Source organism: Kogia breviceps, chromosome 1, assembly GCF_026419965.1.
Source record: "Kogia breviceps isolate mKogBre1 chromosome 1, mKogBre1 haplotype 1, whole genome shotgun sequence".
NCBI lineage: Eukaryota > Metazoa > Chordata > Mammalia > Artiodactyla > Physeteridae > Kogia > Kogia breviceps.
In genome coordinates this window covers 184020943-184039513 of record NC_081310.1, presented here as the reverse complement: position 1 = coordinate 184039513, position 18571 = coordinate 184020943, and the positions used below count along the sequence as shown (strand labels likewise).

The following is an 18571-nucleotide window of genomic DNA, read 5'->3' as shown; positions in this document are numbered from 1 at the left end:
TTATGAACGTGGGTTTGTGAGCTCTAAGCGCCTGAGCGTGCACATGGGCGGCAGTGATAACGCTGTGCTCCCTACTCTTCAGGGGCCTTATCACTGCGCCACCAGCTCCCAAAAAACGGTGGTGGTAAACGAAAAGAGAACAGACTTTAGCCTAAGGAGGAAGAGGAATCGAAACCCAGCCCCACCATTTAGTCGGAACACCAGCTTAATCTTTGCTTTTCAGTTTCCCCATCTGTGAAGCTGGGACGGCAATAGCATCCGTCTCCAGGACTGAAAGAGTCAACCTTAATTTCCCGGTCCCTGGAAGCGCCTTAGCAAACGTCTACCCTCTCCGAGCCCCGCCCTCTTCTCCCCACGCGCTTGCGCCGCACAGGGGCGCCTTTTACGACGCGGCGGTAGCGGCGCGCTTGGCGGCCGGAGCGAAACGAGAGAGTCGCGGGCGGCGGCGGCAGAGCACGGGGACGCGCGGGCGGCGGCGTCGCCATGTCGCACGGCCACAGTCACGGCGGGGGCGGCTGCCGTTGCGCCGCCGAACGTGAGGAGCCTCCCGAGCAGCGCGGCCTGGCCTACGGCCTGTACCTGCGCATCGACCTGGAGCGGCTGCAGTGTCTCAACGAGAGCCGCGAGGGCAGCGGCCGCGGCGTCTTCAAGCCGTGGGAGGAGCGGACCGACCGCTCCAAGGTGGGCCTTTCGGGGCCTGGGCGGGCGGGCACCCGCGCGGGGCCTCAGGCCACCCGTCTGTTCTGTCAGCTTCGTTTCTGAAGTTAAAAATAACCACGGCCCGTTTGCCAAGCGCTTTCCCGTGCCCGTCTCCTGCCAGACCTTTGAGAGGCGAACAGGGTCGAATCTCCCCATTTTGTAGGTAGAGGAGCTGAGGCCCAGAGACGGGAAGGGGCGCTTTGCTTTACACGGCCAACGTTCAGTTCCAGGGCTGCGGGAGGTAGTGAGGGAGGATGACCCATCTGGGCGTTTTCCCTACCGTTTGTCCACTGGTCCCAGTGGCTGCCTGATCACTTATCACCTGATGAAGACCGAAGACCAGCCTAGGGAGATGAAGCACGTTATCCTATCTAGAGTATTTACCATTGTGGGGCGTAGAGCCATTTGAAAGCTGTGGACCGCATACGCACAGATCTCTGCATACAATTTCAGGAGGCTAGTCGGTCCTGGAAGTTAACAAGTGCTGGAAAACTGAGGGCGGTTGACTTATCTGCATTGCACTCCAGCTGTAAAGCAGGGTGGAAGATGCCTAAAGTCGTAGGCACTCAGCAAATATTTGTTGCTTTCTCCTTTCTCCTTCCTCTCCCCTCCAGTTTGTTGAAAGTGATGCAGATGAAGAGCTTCTGTTTAATATTCCGTAAGTATTTCTTTGGTGCTTGCCTTAGGCTAAAGAGGCTGTACCCAGTTGCCTTATCAGGATTCATTCCATGGTTGTGTCAAGAGCACACATCTGTTTCTGGAAATGGGGTAAATTACTGAGGTGGGTGTGAGTAGCTTCCGTGGTGCAAAAAAAGATGTATTTGTTAAAAGATAACTGAGAAGTCAAGGTAAATTTTTTAGAACCAGAGAATGCCAGAGGCAGACAGGATCTTAGAAATTATCTAGCACAAGTCTGACGCTTGAGTAAACTGAAGCCCAGTAAGGGGAAGGGCCTTGCCCAGGGTCACACAGCTCAGCAGAGATTGAACCCCAGGTTGACAACCCTCTTTTTTGCATTCTGGCAGATTTACAGGCAATGTCAAGCTCAAAGGTATCATTATAATGGGAGAAGATGATGACTCACACCCCTCTGAGATGAGACTGTAAGTGGCAAGGGTCTAGGCCCTCGAGAAGCTCCTATCCCTTTTTCTCTTTTCTCTGGTAGCACTTTATTCCAGAATAGTCTTAATTTTTTCTTTTTACTGGGTTAAATATCCCCTTCCCTTCTTAAAAGAAAGTCTTATGTTTGTTCTGCATTGGAATACACTTATCTCTTCCTGAATTAACGGCATTTTTAGATTAAGTATCTTTAGGGCCAACAGCTTGTCTCTCTTCAAAGTATTTGCTGTGGCACCATTCAGAGAGCATCCTATAAATGCCAACTGTTGATGACTTTGCAGTTTTCTTAATAACCCAGCTGCAGATCTCAAATGATCTTTAAGGAGTCTACTCTTGGGGTTAGCTTCAACATCTTCCCTTGCTGTTTCAGACAATTACAATCTTTCTGTGTGTTTTGTTGAGATGGAAGCACTCCATCTGAGTTTACATGGCCTTTAGTTAGCAAAGTTCTATATACCTCTTGTAACATGGACTCTGTTGATACTAGAGCTAGTACTCCCTTTCTGACAAGTTGCCTTACTCCAGCGTAGCCTTTCTAGAAGGAGGGGACACTGCTTTCTGAGGGGGGGAGAAGCAAATATCAGAAGAACTTTACATAAAAAGTTCTTCTGAAAAATTGATCAATTTAAATGAGAGATTCAAGAAATGGACACTATTTTTGAATGTTAGAAACATGAATTTGAAAGCAAATCCACATATTTAATCATTGTAAGGAAACAGTATGTTTGAGTTGATGCTTTCTGGGACTCGTTTACTTGCGAGATGGATTGACTGGACAAGACTAGACATCCATGTTGCATTGTAGTTAAGAGGGGGCTCTGGGGTAAATACTCGGGTTCAAATTCTGGCTGTACCGCTTGCTAGCTGCATGACTTTGGGCGTTAACTTCTCTATATTCCAATGTTTTCATATGTAAAATGGCAATAATAGTCTGAACCTCTTGAGATTGTGGAGAGAAATGAGCTATAACGTGTAAAGAGCTTAGAATAAATCTGGAATGTAGTATGTGCCCCGTTTTGTTTGTTGGTTTGCGGTGGGGGGCGGGGGGGAGGTTGGCTGCGCTGTGCAGCTTGTGGGATCTTAGTTCCCTGAACAGGGATTGAACTTGGGCCCTCAACAGAGAAAGAGCAGAGTGCTAACCACTGGACTGCCAGGGAATTCCATAGTATGTGCCTGGTTTTGGAAAGGCAGGTGCAAATACTTATAGAGCCCTCAGTTCTAAGCACTTTGCACTTTATCAAATCTAAGATGTCATTGATTATAAAATGCACCATTATTTTATGTACCATTGATAAAGAAAAAAGCAGTATCTGTTCAACTATGACATGTCACTGATAGATTCAGAAAAGTTAACTTGAGACCTTAAATCGGTGAAATTTGAACACTAGGGGTTAGATGATATTAAAGAATTATTGCTAATTGTTAAGTTGTTCATTGTAAAATGGTATCATATTTTTTTTTACGAAGTCCTTACTTTGTAGAGATATATACGGACATGTTTATGAATGAAATGATACGTTTGAGATTGCTTCAGAATATCAAGCACAAACAAAATGGGGGTGATAGGCAAAACTGGCATGATCTTGATTATTGAAGCTCAGTAATAAATATATGTAGATTCATTATATTTTTCTCTTATGTATGTTTGAAATTTTCCATAGTAAAATTTTTTAACAAGCGTGTCTCTTAGATTCAATTTAGTATCCACATCAGCTGTATGGGATATGTACTATCACTATCCCCATTTTACAGATGATGAACTAAGAGACAGATTAAATCATTTGCCCAAAATTACACAGCTGGTCAGTGACAGAACCAGGCTTTAAACCTAGGAAGTCTGGCTTCAGAGACACTGCTTTTAACCACAGTGCTACATTGCCTCTCATAATACTGCTTATAAATGTTCACTATTATTATTATTATTCTGTGCATCATTCTTAGAAACACTTTGAAGCAAACATTTGCTTTCCTATGTTACTTGCATTTTGCTGCAGCTAATATCTAGGCCCCTCCCATGTAGGTGTGTTAATAAGACACTCTAGAGTTTGGGGGGTGTGTGTGGCCCAGTCCTTTAGAATTTGTGAGTTACAGAGGAGACTGCTGTTTCCTAGATATGTCTTTGCAAATTTGTTTCTTCACTAGCAGTTTTACTTAACTTTCCAAAGCCCATTGTGAGTTTTGTGCTTTCTTTTGTGCTTTCTTCAAAATGGAAATCCCCAAGTTGTATTTTTTTAAGACTTGTAAGATGACTCTATATATAGGGTAATTTTGAACACAGAAAAATGCTTGAGCGTTGGGTTACCTGATCTTGTCTCTTAACTGTGTTTAAGATGTTTCTGCCAAAGTATTTTTTCCCCATGAGTAAGCTGTTTTATTTAACATCCTCAGCTTGGTCTGAATGTGCTGAGTTGCTTATTTTCTCTATGCATTTGCTGCATGTGACCCAGTTTGAGCTATCGCTTTGTGTATTGCTTCTCATGCGCTCTTAACCCACTCAAAGATGCCATTGGCTTATGTTGCAGTTCTCAGCTCTTGTGGATTAAAGATATTTGTGTATAAATGCCAGTAAAATGCCATTTCCAAAATTTGATCTCCTGTTGATAGAACCGAGGGCAGTTCAGGAGTCAGTAGGAAGTTCTGAGAACCTGAAAAATGTGATACTGCACATTTCTTGATTTTTCTCCCCTTTCTTTTCCCAGGTACAAGAACATTCCACAGATGAGCTTTGATGATACAGACAGGGAACCAGATCAGACCTTTAGTCTGAACCGGGATCTTACAGGAGAACTAGAGTATGCTACAAAGTAAGCACTGGGCCTCTCTTCTACTGTTTGGCTTCTGAGAATGGCAGGCGCTCCCTCATTTGCAGTGAGCATCTGTGCGTTAGCATTTAGTGGGCTTGCAATTGTTTTTGGCCCATCTCCTGCTTCCTTAGCATCAGAAACAAGTTAAAACAGTGGAGAGGCCTGATCCTAGGCTTGGTCGAATTTTGGCAGAGGTTCAGTGCAAGCCACAGACTTGTTAACCTGGAAGCAATTGACAGATTTGAATGAGCTCCTAGTATGGTCTTAGGAAAGATGTTTTCAGAATTCCTCTTTGCATAGTGGGCTTACAGCAGCCGAGTTACATGTGACCACCTTACCTCTCATTTTCCTACTGAGCTTGCTTTTAGATCCCTGCGTGGTCGCACAGCATTTCTCATTCCTGTTCCTTGTGGGCAGGGGCAGTGTTGATTCATTTTTCTGTCCTTATTGCCTTGGACAAGATCTGGCAGATGGTTCAGTAAATGTTCACTGTATTCATTGCTTGCCCAAAGGAGAAGAATGAGACGTAAGGCCCCAAGATTGTTCTCTGACATTTGCCTGGGTTTTACTATAAGATGGAGCTGGAATTGACTTTTTTGACATGGGTAGTGAGCCTCTCACTGAACTCTTCATTGTTGTCTTCTCTCTCCACTCCTTCATCCTCTAGAATTTCTCGTTTTTCAAATGTCTATCATCTCTCAATTCATATTTCAAAAAACTTTGGAGCCGATACCACAAAGGTCTTTTATATTGGCCTGAGAGGAGAATGGACTGAGGTAAGATGGGGTTGGAAGTATTATTGCCCCTCTAATATGTGTACATATGTTTGTATATCTGCATGCTGTGGTAGTAGGAGCTTGAAGGAAAGGAAAAAGAGCAAGTGAGACATTGATTGCTCCCAGTCTAGTTTTTCTTGGTTTCATCACTGTAAACTGTCTCATTTGACAGGCTATAGGAATTTTAAGGGGGTTGAAATAATACAATTGATATCAATGCAGTTTTTCACCTTAAAATTCTTTCCTTCATCTAACATTGTTGGTAACCTTTCTTGTTCTGGACACCAGAAATAGGGTGATAAACAAGATAGACAAGGTCTTCTTCTCATGGTGCCTCCATTATAGTGGAGGAATGACTCTTCTAAGTGATGGGGTGAATCATTGATTCGATCTTACCCAGGCTTCTCAGGATAAAAAGTATCAGAACGGGGAAGAGATTAGATGATGACTTCTAGAAATGAGCCTGAATAAGGACCACTCCATTGTGTGGTCTGGGCAATGGCCAGCTGACCCAGCCTCTTAATTTTCTTGCAGCTTCGCCGACATGAGGTGACCATCTGCAATTATGAAGCATCCGCCAACCCAGCTGACCACAGGGTCCATCAGGTTACCCCACAGACACACTTTATTTCCTAAGGGCTGGCCAAGGCTCCCACAGAGGTGTTGTTTCAGTGAAGATGTACGACATACTGTTGGGAAAGACAAAGAGAGATGGGGCTCCAGAGAGAGTTGGCTGCCACAGCCTCTGCCAAGCTTTGTCTTTGGGGCTTGCTGCAGAAACCTGACCTACGGAAGACACCACACCCCCGGGAAGGGTCGTGTGGGTGCCGAGGGACAATCGTGGTTCTCTGGGGTCCTGCAGAAGTTGGGTCTTGGGGTGGTCGGCACCTGGCAGTCATGGATAATGCCTGCCTTCCCAGTTAATGTGGCCATGGGATCCCAAGTGTCTTGTTGCTTTGTGGCAGGATTTTTGTGTGACTTGTTTTTTTTTAAATGGAGACTCTTCCTGGGCTGCAGTAAACTTTGTGAAGCCTCAGCATTGTGTTCGTATTAACCATGAGGAGGGTCTCCGCCTAGAAACACTTGTCCCTGCTTGCTCCTTCTCCCTGCCATCTTTCAACGTTCTTGGCACGTTGCCCAGCTTGGAGTTGTCTGTCGTGCACTAGTGTCCCATGGTTATAGTTAGAAGAGCAAGAATCTCCTGATGATGCTTAATCGCTTGAGAAGAAGTTCTTTTTTCCTGCTAACCAGGTAAGCAGTTTGAGGAGAGCGTGGGCATCGTTTCTGTGTTTTTGGTATCCTGGTCGGGGTAAGATTGGGACTTAGATAAGATTCCTCTTGGGACATCCTTAATATTTATTAGCTTCTAATTAGTGTTGTAAGCCCAGTGGCAGAATTTGGAGATCTCAGTTCTGTTCATGGCTTTTTATTCACTGTGACTAATAAGCTTCCTAATAAATCCTTGCCAGACTTAATGTTTGTATATTCTTTTGAGTTCTTGGTAGTACTCATGAAACCTTTACTGAGAACTGTATGAAACTTTGAAATCTGTTGTTGTTTTGGACTAGGTAGATGATAAGTGCCACAATTAAATCGACACGAGATCAGTATCTCCAGGAAAGGTCAGGTTTAATTCTGTACAGTAGGCTAAAAACGCTCCTACACCCACCCACCCACATTTTGTAAAGAAGGCGAGGTTAAAAACCTTATATTCCATTTCTCAGGTAAGGAAGTAAGTTGCAAGGTGATGTTTCAGAAACAAGGGAGAACAGATTCTGGAGCTCATCAGAAGAAATGATGGTGAGGAAAGTGAAGTGAGCAGTACCTACGGTCTGACTGTGGACCCAAGAATTTGGACTTAAGTTTTGAAAGTCAGTACTGCAACTGGACAGAATTTAAGTATCCTAAAAAAGAGGGGATTTGAAGTGGTCAGTATTCTCTCCTTTGCAGAAAATAGAAACACTTGATAATGGAAATTAGTGTTGAATTTAATCCTCTTGAGAGAATGCCTCTGAGGGATTGGCCCACACTGTTGCTAGCCTGTTTCTCCAGCTTATCCTGGGGAAAGCCTACCACCACCAAGCCTTGCCCAAGCCTCAAAATTTCTAAAAATGCAGCCTGAAATCAACCAGAATGCAAATACAATTCTCGGTGCACTAAGGGTCCTACTCACTCCTCCGCCACAGCCTCTTTATTTCAGTTGGGTCATTTGGAGATAAAGAAGGGCTATGTTTTAATTTGGAGTAGGGGGAAAATAAAGTTAAAAGTGTTAGAACAGACTAACCATTAATCCCACTAGCACTTAATCACAGGTAGCCTCTGAGACAAGGCCTCTGAACTTGAGCTTCACTTGAAAAATTTGCTCAAAGTGCCACAGTGTCTTAGGTGATTGGGTGCAGGAGGAATTGTTTATTCTTCCACAAGCAGACCCAGCAGGGATTCTGGGAGTGGGAGCAACTGTGTTGTCCTCATCCATTCACCCCCTTTCCAACCCTGGATCCTTGGCCTGCTGTGTCCTCTGGACCCAAAGTTTTCCTGCTCTGTGACCTGCTGAGCACTTAAGACCAAACTGCCTCTTAACCTGGGAAAAAAGTGCTTTGTTGAGCTTCCAGATATACTGTTTTCTTTCAGTTAAAATAAAAACTAGTGTACATTAAGCTGGGCAAATGAGTGCTAAGCTGCTGAGGGATGACTCATTTCCTGTGTGCAGATGCCCACAGGCTCTGTCAGGGACATGGTCCTGCAACCCAGTTTGCCTCCCCTTCCAGCTTTTATGTGGACCCTGAGCCCCATTCCACTTCACCGATGCCGCAAGGAGCAAAGTGATTCGGTGACCAAATGGAAACCGTCTTTGTTAACTGGAGCTCACTGATGGTGGTATTTTGTGCACTGTCTGTGTGGTATTGCTTGCTGAGGGCAGAGCTAAGACAACACTTCCGATTCCTGACCAACTGTCTCGGACACTGCTGATGCCAGTGTTCTTTTCTCCCAGGGTCCTTTTTAGAGTCACGTCCTCACGCTGTGATTTTACACTGTATAGAGCATTTCTACACGGCCTCATTTGAGCCTAACAGCAAAGCTGTGAAGTAAGCTGGGTGGTTGTCACCGTTTTACAGCTCGGGAAGCAGGTGCAGAGGCAGCATTACAGTGTAATCCTGAGGTAGGTGTTTACTTCCCTCCCCTGAGCCTCAGTTTCCTCATCTTTAAAATAAGATTGGAAGAGTAGATGGTCTCAAAGTGTCTTTTCAGCTGAGTGTATGACTTTATCCATGACCCTGGAACAGGACGTGAGGGCCAGTGGTGGATATCCAAGACCATAATGGATGGGAAGGTGGGAAACTCTGCTAGTGTGAGGAATGCCCCTCCTTCAGGACAGGTTTCCTCCAGATGGCGCACGGGTGGTAGTAACAAGTGGGAGCCCCGGAGGCACCGTCTAGATGCGGCCGGCCGGAGACTCCGTGGCTTGGTTGTGGGGAGGGGCCCCCACCGTACCCAACATGGCAGCTCCTATCTGAAGAAACCCCGACGCCCACTTCCGGGTTCCGTACCGCTGGCCAGGCTACTTCCGGCAGCGCGATGGCTGGGTTCCCGGGACTCGAACGGAAGTTCCGGCGGGGGCGGCAGAGGGGGAAGAGTGTGTGTCTGTGCGGGAGAGAGAGGAGAATCGCCCGAGAGGTCTCGAAACCCCCAGGAGTGGAGGTACCGTGGTCCGGGGCCAGCAGGCCCGGGGAGGGCACTGGCGGGGCATCGGCCCAGCGCGAGGGTCCTGGCGAGTGGGGAGCGGCAACCGCAGTTGTGAGGGATGGGGGTGGGGAGTGAGATGCGAAGAGGCGCTGGCCGGTCTGGGGGACTTTGGGGGCAGAGGGTGGGAGGAAGGTGGGGTCCCGGTGTGATGAGAGGGACTTAAGGGTCGGAAGTGGAGGATCCCATTGTGGGGCGGGGGCTCTCTAGGGTCAAAGGTAGAACGCCCCTTTGTGGGCAGAAGCGGGTCCGGGGTCAGGATAGAAATTGTCACTGTGGGGAGGGCGACCCTCGGTCAGAATAGAAGTTCCCATTGTGGGGAGTGGGAGACCATGGGTCAGGGTGGAAGTTTTTACTGTGGCGATGAAGACCCCAGGTCAGGTGGGAAGGCACCACTCTGAGAGGAGGGGCCTGGGGTGAGGGCTGGAAGTCGCTCAGTGGGGAAGGAAGGGAATCTCAGCTTAGGACAAAAGGTGCATTCCTGTGTGGGAAGAGGTACCCCAGGGTCAGAGGTGAGGGATCCACCTGTGCGGAGGGGCGCTCGGGGGAGAGGGGCGGGGGAAGCCAGTTGGTGGGGTGGGAGGGGTGGGCGCTGCTAGGAAGAGTCGGCACTTAGGGGCAGGTAGCAGAAGCTGCCGGGGAGTTTGGAGGATGCTAAGGACGGGAGGAGCCGGCCAGCTTGGCATTCTTTTGTGTGTTTGGGAGTCCCAGAGCATGGCCGAGCTGGGGGACCGATTTGGAGTCAGTGGGCAACAGCAGGTGGCCTCATACAGGGAGGCGGGGGGCACTGTTTAGGAGGCGACTGGTGGGTCGGAGTTTTTTGTGCCTTCTGGGGACATGGGCAGCCCCCAGGGGCTCTGAGAAGGGCTGAGCCAGAAGGCTGATGGGGGCTGGATGGGAGGGAAGTTGGAGAAAATGTGTGTGGGGTTGAGGGTAGGGGCTGGAAGCATATTTCCCGGCAGTTTTCTTTCCCTTCATTTCCCAGTAGGGCCGGGAGTTGGGGAGGAGGGGACGCAAGGGCTCTAGAGAAGGGGGATGACTGGAGAGCAGGGAGAGGAGGCAGTTACCTGCCAACGGGTGTTGGGTGGGGAGAAGGCAGCAGGGGATGCCCTGGCTTCCCTGCCCCACGGCCCCAAAGCCCTGCCTCTGCCCACCTCCAGCAAGCTCAGGCTGTGGGGGGGGCCAGAAGCAGGGCCACTAGGGTGGCTGCCCCTGCTTTTCAGCCCTGGAGTGAAGGCAAACTTCCTGCCCGCTTGCTGAGGCCCAGAACTTCTTGCCTGGCTTTTCTTTGTGCTCAGGATAGAAGCTGGGGTGCGGTGGAGGGGCTGATGGCCTGGGTAGGCCCTGGGTTTGAGGCTCTGCTCCTGTGTCAGGATTCTCTCCCCTTCCTGGCCTTGCTCTTGACCACTGCCCCGAATGTGCACAGGCCCCAGCCGTGGAGCCCTGCAGTGTATGTGTGGTAACACCATGTCTGTGCCCCTGCTCACCGATGCTGCCACTGTGTCTGGAGCTGAGCGGGAAACAGCTGCGGTAAGGGTCTTCCGCTACCCACGGCAGCCCCCAGGGTACAGGCTGGGGAACTGGCTGGAGGGGGCGTGGGGAAAATAGAGGTGGCAGTGAGGAGAGGGTGAGCAGCCTGCAGCCGGGAGGCAGGGGCTTAATCGCCTGTCTGGCTGCCACCTCAGTTCCCCTCCAGGTCCTTGGGGGTGAGGGAGGGGTGGCCAGAAGTTGGAGGACAGAGTGAGAGTGAGAGCAGGATGGTGACTGCCCTCTTCCCCATCTCTGATCCTTTTCCAGGTTATTTTTTTACATGGCCTTGGAGACACAGGGTGAGTGAGCTGGGGAGGGGGTGTTCCTGGGGAAGTGGGGGAGGGCCCAGGGGGCAGGACTGGAGAGGCCTGCACCCTCCCTTCCTCCCTCTCCACATCAGTGCCTTTTCTCTCTTCCCTCCTACAGGCACAGCTGGGCTGACGCCCTCTCTACTATCCGGCTCCCTCATGTCAAGTACATCTGTCCCCATGCGTGAGTGTCACCCCAGCAAGGGAGGGGCTGAGGATGGGGGGTGGTCCTGTGGTCCCAGGCCTGTTCTCTCCTGCCGGCTGCATCCTGGGGCCTGGGGCCCAGAGCAGTCACAAGTGCCATTTTCAGCCTTCATCATTCCTGTGAAACCCTCAGGGATAGGGTCCAGCCCCAGCCCCAAGGCCTCCTAGACCTGAGACTCCTAGAACCAGGACCCCCGTACCCCTGCCCCAAGTACTCACCGACTGAGCCGGAACCCCCTCACACTGAGTGCTGGGCTGTGCTTCTCCATGGCTACTGCCGATGCCCCAACCACAGCCTTCAGCCCCACGTGTCAAGTTGCCTGGCAACACCTTAAACACAGGCCCTGCCTGCTGGGAGGTTCCCCAGGGGTTGCCCTGCCCCCACCTGGGCTCTCTGCTGTGGCTTCCTCATCCCTCCTGAGCATGACGGCCCTTCTTGTTGTCCCTCCCCAGGCCTCGGATCCCTGTGACACTCAACATGAAGATGGTGATGCCCTCCTGGTGAGTGTGCAGAGGGGGAATAGGAGCTTGAGGGAGCTGCCTGGGGCCAGCCCAGGTCTCCCAGTAGCTGCCAACGCCTCTGCTCCTCCAGGTTTGACCTGATGGGGCTGAGTCCAGATGCCCCAGAGGACGAGGCTGGCATTAAGAAGGCAGCAGAGAACAGTAAGGCCCCAGCCCCTCCTCGGCATCCTCCCTCTCCCCCTCTGCCCGCCCAGGAAAGTGCCTGGCAGTACCTCTGTTTGGCTCCCTTCCTTGGGTCCCTGTGGCAGCTTTCCCTCCCCCCAGTCATGCCCCCTCCCCCCAGTCAAGGCCTTGATTGAGCATGAGATGAAGAATGGGATCCCTGCCAATCGGATCGTCCTGGGAGGCTTTTCACAGGTGAGGGGAGAGAGAGGGGGGCTGGGTGGTGGGAGCTGAGCTGTGCCCTCATGAGCCCTCATTCTCTCCTTCCTCCAGGGTGGAGCCCTGTCCCTCTACACAGCCCTCACCTGCCCCCACCCTCTGGCCGGCATTGTGGCATTGAGCTGTTGGCTGCCTCTGCACCGGGCCTTCCCCCAGGTGAGTGTCTCCACGACCCCGCTCCTGCCCTCTGTCTCCTTGAGGCTGGGGGATTGTGCCCAAGCACTGGCTTTGCTCTCTGAGTCCCGTCTGGCCCACAGGCAGCCAACGGCAGTGCCAAGGACCTGACCATCCTTCAGTGTCACGGGGAGCTGGACCCCATGGTTCCCGTACGGTTTGGGGCCCTGACAGCCGAGAAGCTCCGGTCCGTTGTCACACCCGCCAGGGTCCAGTTCAAGACTTACCCCGGGGTCATGCACAGCTCCTGTCCTCAGGTCAGTGCTGAGGGGCTGCTTCCCACTCCCACCCTTCTCCTTCCTCCTTCCTCCCTCCAGCCAGGAGCCTCTCACAGTTCCCACCCCCCACCCGCAGGAGATGGCAGCTGTGAAGGAGTTTCTTGAGAAGCTGCTGCCTCCTGTCTAACTACAGTTGCTGGCCCCCAGCGCGGTCCCCCAGCTCATGGGGGACTTGGCACGCGCGGCACCATCTTGGATCTGAGCCGGTCGAACCCCTTTCTCACCCTCCTGGACCCTTCCTTTTCCCACAGGCCTCTGGGGCAGGCAGGCCAAGGCCTGGCCGGGCCTCCCTTCCTGGCTTCAGCCACCTGGCTGTCTGCCGCAGGGGGTGGGCTGCTTTCTTATCCCATTTCCCTGGAGGGGGGGGGCCCCCCTGGCAGCAGTATTGGAGGGGCTGTAGGCAGCGGGAGAAAGGGGCCCAGCCGCTGACCCACTCACTCAGGACCTCACTCACTAGCCCCACTTTGGGCCCCTCCTGTGACCTCAGGGTTTGGCCCCTGGGGCCCTCCCAGGCCCCACCTCCCACCCTCTCCCGCCAGCTGATTCTGCCCAGATAATCGTGTCTCTCCTGCCTCCACTCCAGCTGCTTCTCAATCATGAATGTGTCCGTGGCCCAGGCCCCCTTGCTGCTGTGGGCTCCCTGCCCCTGCGCAGGAGTGTGGGTGACGGGGCAGAGTCCTTCGAGGGGGCCTCCCCTCAGCCGTTCTGACTTGGGGGCTGGGCCCTGCCTCCCCATTACCCTCCGCCCCGGCGGGCCTGGAGCCTGCAGGGCTGGACTGAGGCTCAAGGTCTCCCCCAGCTGCCTCACCCCACGTTGTCCCCACTCTAGGGCCGGGGGGAGGTGGGGAGGAGTCGTGTCGCGTCTTCTGTCTCCATGTAGTTTTGGGTGTTTTTCTTGTTGTGTCGGGATTCCGATAAAATTAAAGAAATTGCTTCAACTCTTAGGCCTGGATGATTCTATCCAAGGGGTAGAGTGTGATCACGTGCAAGAATCTGCTCCAGTGTAAGAAAACTTTATTTTAAATACTTTGGGAAGCTCCTTAGTAGCAGTATAAATTAGTGCCTGGGAGGAGGGCGTTCTGTGTGTCTCAGGGCCCTGCTTCGCCCCACTTGCTCTTGGTGGTCCTCCTGGGTTCCTGGACCCTGTGGAATAGAGACCCCTGATACCTGGTCAGTGGTGCCCTTGGCCTCATGCCTGGTGGGCTGAGTGGGCACAGTTGGGGTCTGAGGTAGGGGAGGCTCTGAGGCCCCTGGGTTCCTGCCAGAGGCTGGAGAGCAGGCAGTTGTTTCTCTTCCTTTTCTGGTCCCTGGTAGGTGAGGGTCTCAGGCCTGCGCGCCAAAGCCTGAAGGATTCTGCTTCTGCCAGCGCCATAGATCTTCGCCTGTGATGGGGCGAGGTCTGTGCTCAGGGTCCCCGCTGGAGTGCAGGTCCCGCACCACCTCGGACAGCCCGGAGTGGGCAGGCCCAGACCCCCGGCGGCCCTTTTCCTAGCCCCTGACTCTCTCCCAGGGGCCAGGCCAGCACCCAGGGTCAGGGGTTGGGCTAGCACTCACACATCCTGTCCAGCCCTAAGGCTGCCGACCAGCCCAGCTCCTTGAGGGCCAGGCTGGGGTTGGCATAACACGCAGCCACATCACCTTCCCGCCGGGCCACCACCTTGTACGGGATCTGCAAGAGAGGGGGCGGTTGTAGCTTAGCTGAGCTGGCCCTGGCCTTACCTGCCAACTTGCTGACCAGGCCCTCAAGAAATGGAGGTCCAGAGCAGGGTCTCGCTCTCAGGCGTCAAGTCCTAAGGCAGGCTTGAGGAGACAGGCGGTGCTGGGATGCCCCGTCACGTAGGTTAGTGGGAGGGGCTGGGGGTGGGTCAGGGTGGGCTGCCAGCCTACCTTCTTCCCCGAGGCCTTCTCCATGGCCACGACCATCTGTAACACCGAATAGCCCGTGCCTGTGCCCAGGTTGTAGATCTGCCCGGAGAGGAGAACAGGGTCTGTGCCGGGGGCTGGACTTACTACCCCTCTGGGCCCCATTGGTCCGGGCCTCTGTCTCCTTCCCCTCTCTCCCTTCTCTTCCTACCCGGCAGCCACACTGCTCCTTCAGCTTCCTCAAGGCCGCGATGTGGCCCTTGGCCAGATCCACGACATGGATGTAATCCCGGACGCCTGCAGAGGAGGAGGTGGTGGGGTGCTGGGTGCAGTACAGTTTCTGTCCCACCTCAGTCTCCCTCCCGGCTCCTCCTTGTCCTGGGCTCACCTGTGCCATCCTCTGTGTCATAGTCATTGCCAAAGACATTCAGTGCCTCCCGTCGACCAATCGCCACCTGGGGTGGAGGTCAGGTTAGCTTTTCCCAGGACCTTGGCACCAGCTGTAGCCCTCAAGCCTAGGGCCACCCCCTTGCTTTCCCTTCTCCCTTACCTGGGAGACGTAGGGCATGAGGTTATTGGGGATGCCCTGGGGATCCTCGCCGATGCAGCCCGAGGCGTGGGCGCCAATGGGGTTGAAATATCGCAGCAGCACTGCATTCCAGGCCTGTGGGACGCAGGTCAGACGATGGGGGGTGGGGTGCGGGCTGCGTGTCCCAGCTGAATCCAGAGCCCACCCTGCCGGTTCTCTATCCCTAGAAAGGAGCAGGGTATCGGGCCCTCCCTGCAAGTGCTGTGACCTTGTGCAAGTCACTGCTGCTTCCTGAACCCCAGCCTCCTCCTTGGTGGAGGCTGATCAGGATCCCATCCTCAGGCTCGCGGGGCTGGCCTGTGAGGGGTCTGTGAGCGGAGCCACGGCTGAGTCAAAGGGGGCCCTCACCTTGTCTGCCTGGCACAGGTCCCGGATCATTTCCTCGATGAAGAACTTGGACTTGCCATAGGGGTTGGTACAGCCACCTGTGGGGTGAGCCTCATCCAGGGGCAGGTACTGGGGGTTCCCATACACAGTGGCCGAGCTGCTGAACACCAGGTTCTTCACCCCGTGGGCCCTCATGATCTGCCCGTGGAGGGGAGGCATCAGCGGCCTCTGCCTTACACGTTATTCCCGCCCCCTTACCGCTCCTAGGTGGGCGGGGCTGAGCTATGGGCTCCCCTTTACAGAAGGGGAGACTGAGGCTGAGAGGCAAAGACCTGTCGAAGATGACACAGCTTGGGCTCTGCCACCGTGTTTGGCACTACGTACCCGGCCAGGGGCCCTCACGGTGTCTGTGTCCTTGCCTCATGCCTCACCTCCAGAAGCTGGATGGTTCCTGTCAGGTTAACTCTGTAATAATCCAGAGGCTTCCGCACCGACTCGCCCACAGCCTTGAGCCCAGCAAAGTGGATGACCGCCGTGAAGCTGTGCTGCAGGGTTGCAAAGCTGGGGTCAGAGGTTGCTTACAGGCCTGGCCCTGGGCTATGACCCCTGCCTGTCTGCCTGCCAAGCACCCACCTTCTTAAAAAGACGCTGTAGGGCTGCCTGGTCCAAGATGTCCATCTCCTCAAACTCCACAGAGTGGCCTGTCAGCTCCTGAACCCGCCGCAAGCTCTCAGGCATGGAGCCCCCTCCTGGTTGGGCACACAGAGGCCATCAAAGTCAGAGGAGATGGGGTGCTCGGTTCCCAAGGGACTGGCCAGACACACATCTCTTGGAGGCGGGGGTAGAACACAGGGTTTCCCTTCCATCCCTCTGGGAGCCGCAGCCCCCCTCCGCCTGCTCACCACGAATGGCGTTATGGAAGTTGTCGATGACCACGGGCGAATACCCCGCCTCCAGCAGCTCCAGCACGGTGTGGCTGCCGATGTAGCCAGCCCCACCCGTTACCAGCACCTTCTCTGCCATCGCGCCTGGCCCAGGACAGAGACTCAGAGGTGGCTGAGGCTGCCTGCTCAGGGCCTCCTTCGGTCTGGATTCTGGCGTCAGAGGGAGGCAGTGGTGCGCCCTAGTTAATAGGATGGGTCTGGAGTCAGCCCTGGTCCAAGACTGGATACCATCACTTTCTGGCCTTAGGCCTTGGAGAGACCACTTCTCTTGGCCTTAGTTTCCATCTCTATAACATGGAGTTCATAACTGTACAACTATCACGTGGTAGTGTGAGGGTCAGATGAGGTGATTTTAAAGACCTGCCACATGGTACAGGTGGGGAGACTGATGCACAAGCGCCATAACTGACCGGGGGTTGGGAAGATGGAACCCTAGGCTCCACACTGCCTTCCCCCAGGTGTCTAGGGACTGGACAGTTCTGGACAGAAGGAAACAAGGCAGCAGCATTGGCACTCCAAGAACCCAGGAAGGGGTTCTGTCTGCTCAGACTCGGAACTTCCCAGTCCCTCTGCCATCACTAGGTATAAACTGGCTCCTTGGTTCAGTGACTAATACCTCCTGGGGTAAGCAGCCCCCTGACTCCCTTCCACAAAGGTCAACTGGGAGGAGGCAGGAAATATAGCAGATGGCCTCAGGGTGGGGTCTTTTGCCAGGCAGGCTGAGCCCAGCTCTGGGGTTACAGCACTGCACTCCTGGAGTGGGCCCCACCCCAGATCAGCCAGGCTGGTTCCGCCTGTGCGGATGCCACTCCGGGCTTGGAGCTAAGGATCCCGCCTAATTCTAGGTGGCACTGAACAGGGTAGTGTAGACGTGGCCTCGGCCCCAGGCTCCACTGCCAGGTGTGCACCACCGCCCTGAACAAACTCGACGGGCAGAGACGGTGGAGCGGAGGAGGGGGGCGGGGGAGGAAACCCAGACACTGAGGTCTTTCATTCCGGGCGGCCTGGCCCGCAGCCGCCTTCCTCCGAGCTGCGTCAATCCTCTTCTGGGCCCATCCAATTCCGACCCACTTGACTGAACGCCCGCTGCGTGCCAGGCTCTGTACTAGGCACTTTTGCATTATTTTCCTGAATTCCCCCAACATCCTGATGAGGCAGGTGTTACTACTGGCACTTTACAAAAAAGGATACTAAGGTCAGAGAGGTGAAGTAATTGCCTTAAGTCACAAAGCGAGCATTGGCCGGGCTATAATCTGGATCTCCAGACTCAAAGCCCCGCCCCTCTCCCCAAGCAGTTCGCCCTCCGCCCCCACTGTTTCCCGCTGGACTCCGCTCCTGACGCTGAAGCCGCCCCCGCCCCCGTCCCACCGAGCTCCACGCACTATGCCGGTCCCCGGAAAGTGGTGGCGGAGGAGCCATGGGAGGCAGGAAGGCTGGTGAGGCCGGCCTCCCTCCGACTCGCAGAGTGGCCTTGGTCCAGCTGTCGCCTCCTCAGTTTTCCCAGTCCGTAAAATGGAGGGCAGGGGGCGCAGGGCCGTGAGCTATCAAGTGTACTTGAGCCTCAGGCTGGGATTCGGAGGGGGTGGCTCGGAGGGGTCCGAACTAGGAGTGCCTCGGCCGGGAATGAATGAACCCCGGCCACCCCAGCCAAGGCAGCGGGAGCTGCGAGCAGCGAGGGTGGGTCCGCCCTGGCAGAACTCTGCCCAGAACGCAACCCAGACCCACGAGACTCTCCCTTGCGCCCGGCGGACCACCCGGCCCCTCGCAAACCCGCCCAGGCCCCCCATTCTCCTCCCGAACCTGCTCCGCACCACGCACCAGCGCTGCCTCGAACGGCGCCGCCTCCCGAGTTCCGCGCCCAGTCCCTTTAAGAGCCGACAGCCCGCTCTTGCCCCGCCTCCTCCACGCCCCCAAGAGACGTGTCAGCGGAGAGACCGCAGTACGGAGCGCCGGGAGGACCAAGGCAGTTGCGTCTTCAGGACGCCTGCGCGGCACGTCCCGCAGAGGGAGGTACCGACCTGTGCCTGGGCGGTGGGCGGAGGAAGGCATGGCACGGCCCGGAGCCGCGCCCGCGAGCCCAGGTGCCGGCGCTTTTCCCGACCACGGGAAACAGGCGCCGCGCCCCGGGAGATGGGGCTTCTCAGGGGCGCCCGGCAGCCGTCCCGCGGCGGGAGTCACAGCCAACCGCGGGGCCGAAGACCGTGGCTCCACGCTCACCCGCAGGTTTTCCACTGTTTTCGTAGCTGCCAAACTCTTTTTAGTAACCCTGGCATGAAGCAGATGGCTGCCTGGAACAGAGGCGAGAGGGACGG

At 54.1% G+C, this 18571-nt stretch overlaps 3 protein-coding genes across 13 annotated transcripts; 2 read left to right on the top strand and 1 right to left on the bottom strand.

The window, feature by feature from the left end:
* Positions 1 to 340: 340 nt before the first annotated feature.
* PITHD1 (PITH domain containing 1) lies at positions 341 to 6873 on the top strand. Of its 2 annotated transcripts, XM_059062445.2 has the most exons (6): positions 341 to 681; positions 1314 to 1357; positions 1725 to 1802; positions 4518 to 4622; positions 5290 to 5398; positions 5933 to 6873. In XM_059062445.2, exons 1-6 carry the CDS (start codon positions 484 to 486, stop codon positions 6032 to 6034), a joined length of 636 nt encoding a protein of 211 aa, XP_058918428.1. In that variant the 5' UTR covers positions 341 to 483; the 3' UTR covers positions 6035 to 6873. The 2 variants fall into 2 exon arrangements, with proteins under 2 accessions (XP_058918428.1, XP_066871147.1); XM_067015046.1 differs by lacking the exon at positions 1725 to 1802 and having other exon boundaries at positions 360 to 681.
* A 93-nt stretch (positions 6874 to 6966) lies between these two features.
* Positions 6967 to 13479, top strand: LYPLA2 (lysophospholipase 2). 6 transcript variants are annotated; one of them, XM_067015026.1, is made up of 11 exons: positions 6967 to 7020; positions 8391 to 8558; positions 10566 to 10669; positions 10937 to 10968; positions 11096 to 11161; positions 11635 to 11682; positions 11774 to 11844; positions 11987 to 12060; positions 12139 to 12240; positions 12342 to 12515; positions 12613 to 13474. In XM_067015026.1, exons 3-11 carry the CDS (start codon positions 10592 to 10594, stop codon positions 12661 to 12663), a joined length of 696 nt encoding a protein of 231 aa, XP_066871127.1. In that variant the 5' UTR covers positions 6967 to 7020; positions 8391 to 8558; positions 10566 to 10591; the 3' UTR covers positions 12664 to 13474. The 6 variants fall into 6 exon arrangements, with proteins under 6 accessions (XP_066871127.1, XP_066871124.1, XP_066871122.1 ...); XM_067015023.1 differs by lacking the exon at positions 6967 to 7020 and adding an exon at positions 7123 to 7269; XM_067015021.1 differs by lacking the exon at positions 6967 to 7020 and having other exon boundaries at positions 8375 to 8558.
* A 54-nt stretch (positions 13480 to 13533) lies between these two features.
* Positions 13534 to 18192, bottom strand: GALE (UDP-galactose-4-epimerase). 5 transcript variants are annotated; one of them, XM_059062337.2, is made up of 11 exons: positions 18060 to 18154; positions 16218 to 16438; positions 15949 to 16064; positions 15747 to 15860; positions 15337 to 15513; positions 14950 to 15063; positions 14788 to 14854; positions 14611 to 14696; positions 14424 to 14501; positions 14091 to 14205; positions 13534 to 13918 (listed from the first exon to the last, which is right to left on the bottom strand). In XM_059062337.2, the coding sequence occupies exons 2-11, from the start codon at positions 16336 to 16338 to the stop codon at positions 13860 to 13862; spliced, it is 1047 nt and encodes a 348-aa protein (XP_058918320.1). In that variant the 5' UTR covers positions 16339 to 16438; positions 18060 to 18154; the 3' UTR covers positions 13534 to 13859. The 5 variants fall into 5 exon arrangements, with proteins under 5 accessions (XP_058918320.1, XP_066871106.1, XP_066871095.1 ...); XM_067015005.1 differs by having other exon boundaries at positions 18078 to 18093; XM_067014994.1 differs by lacking the exon at positions 15337 to 15513 and having other exon boundaries at positions 18078 to 18192.
* Between the last annotated feature and the right edge of the window lie 379 nt (positions 18193 to 18571).

Bases quoted from the DNA above. Each gene is read 5' to 3' on its own strand.
- PITHD1 (XM_059062445.2), top strand. From the start codon at position 484: ATGTCGCACGGCCACAGTCACGGCGGGGGCGGCTGCCGTTGCGCCGCC. The intron at 1,803-4,517 runs GTAAGTGGCAAG...TTCTTTTCCCAG, and splicing joins CACCCCTCTGAGATGAGACT to GTACAAGAACATTCCACAGA. The intron at 5,399-5,932 runs GTAAGATGGGGT...ATTTTCTTGCAG, and splicing joins TGAGAGGAGAATGGACTGAG to CTTCGCCGACATGAGGTGAC.
- LYPLA2 (XM_059062423.2), top strand. From the start codon at position 8,975: ATGGCTGGGTTCCCGGGACTCGAACGGAAGTTCCGGCGGGGGCGGCAG. The intron at 11,845-11,986 runs GTAAGGCCCCAG...CCCTCCCCCCAG, and splicing joins TAAGAAGGCAGCAGAGAACA to TCAAGGCCTTGATTGAGCAT. The intron at 12,061-12,138 runs GTGAGGGGAGAG...TCCTTCCTCCAG, and splicing joins TCCTGGGAGGCTTTTCACAG to GGTGGAGCCCTGTCCCTCTA.
- GALE (XM_059062337.2), bottom strand. From the start codon at position 16,338: ATGGCAGAGAAGGTGCTGGTAACGGGTGGGGCTGGCTACATCGGCAGC. The intron at 16,065-16,217 runs GTGAGCAGGCGG...GTGCCCAACCAG, and splicing joins CTTCCATAACGCCATTCGTG to GAGGGGGCTCCATGCCTGAG. The intron at 14,502-14,610 runs GTAGGAAGAGAA...CTCTCCGGGCAG, and splicing joins AGGAGCAGTGTGGCTGCCGG to ATCTACAACCTGGGCACAGG.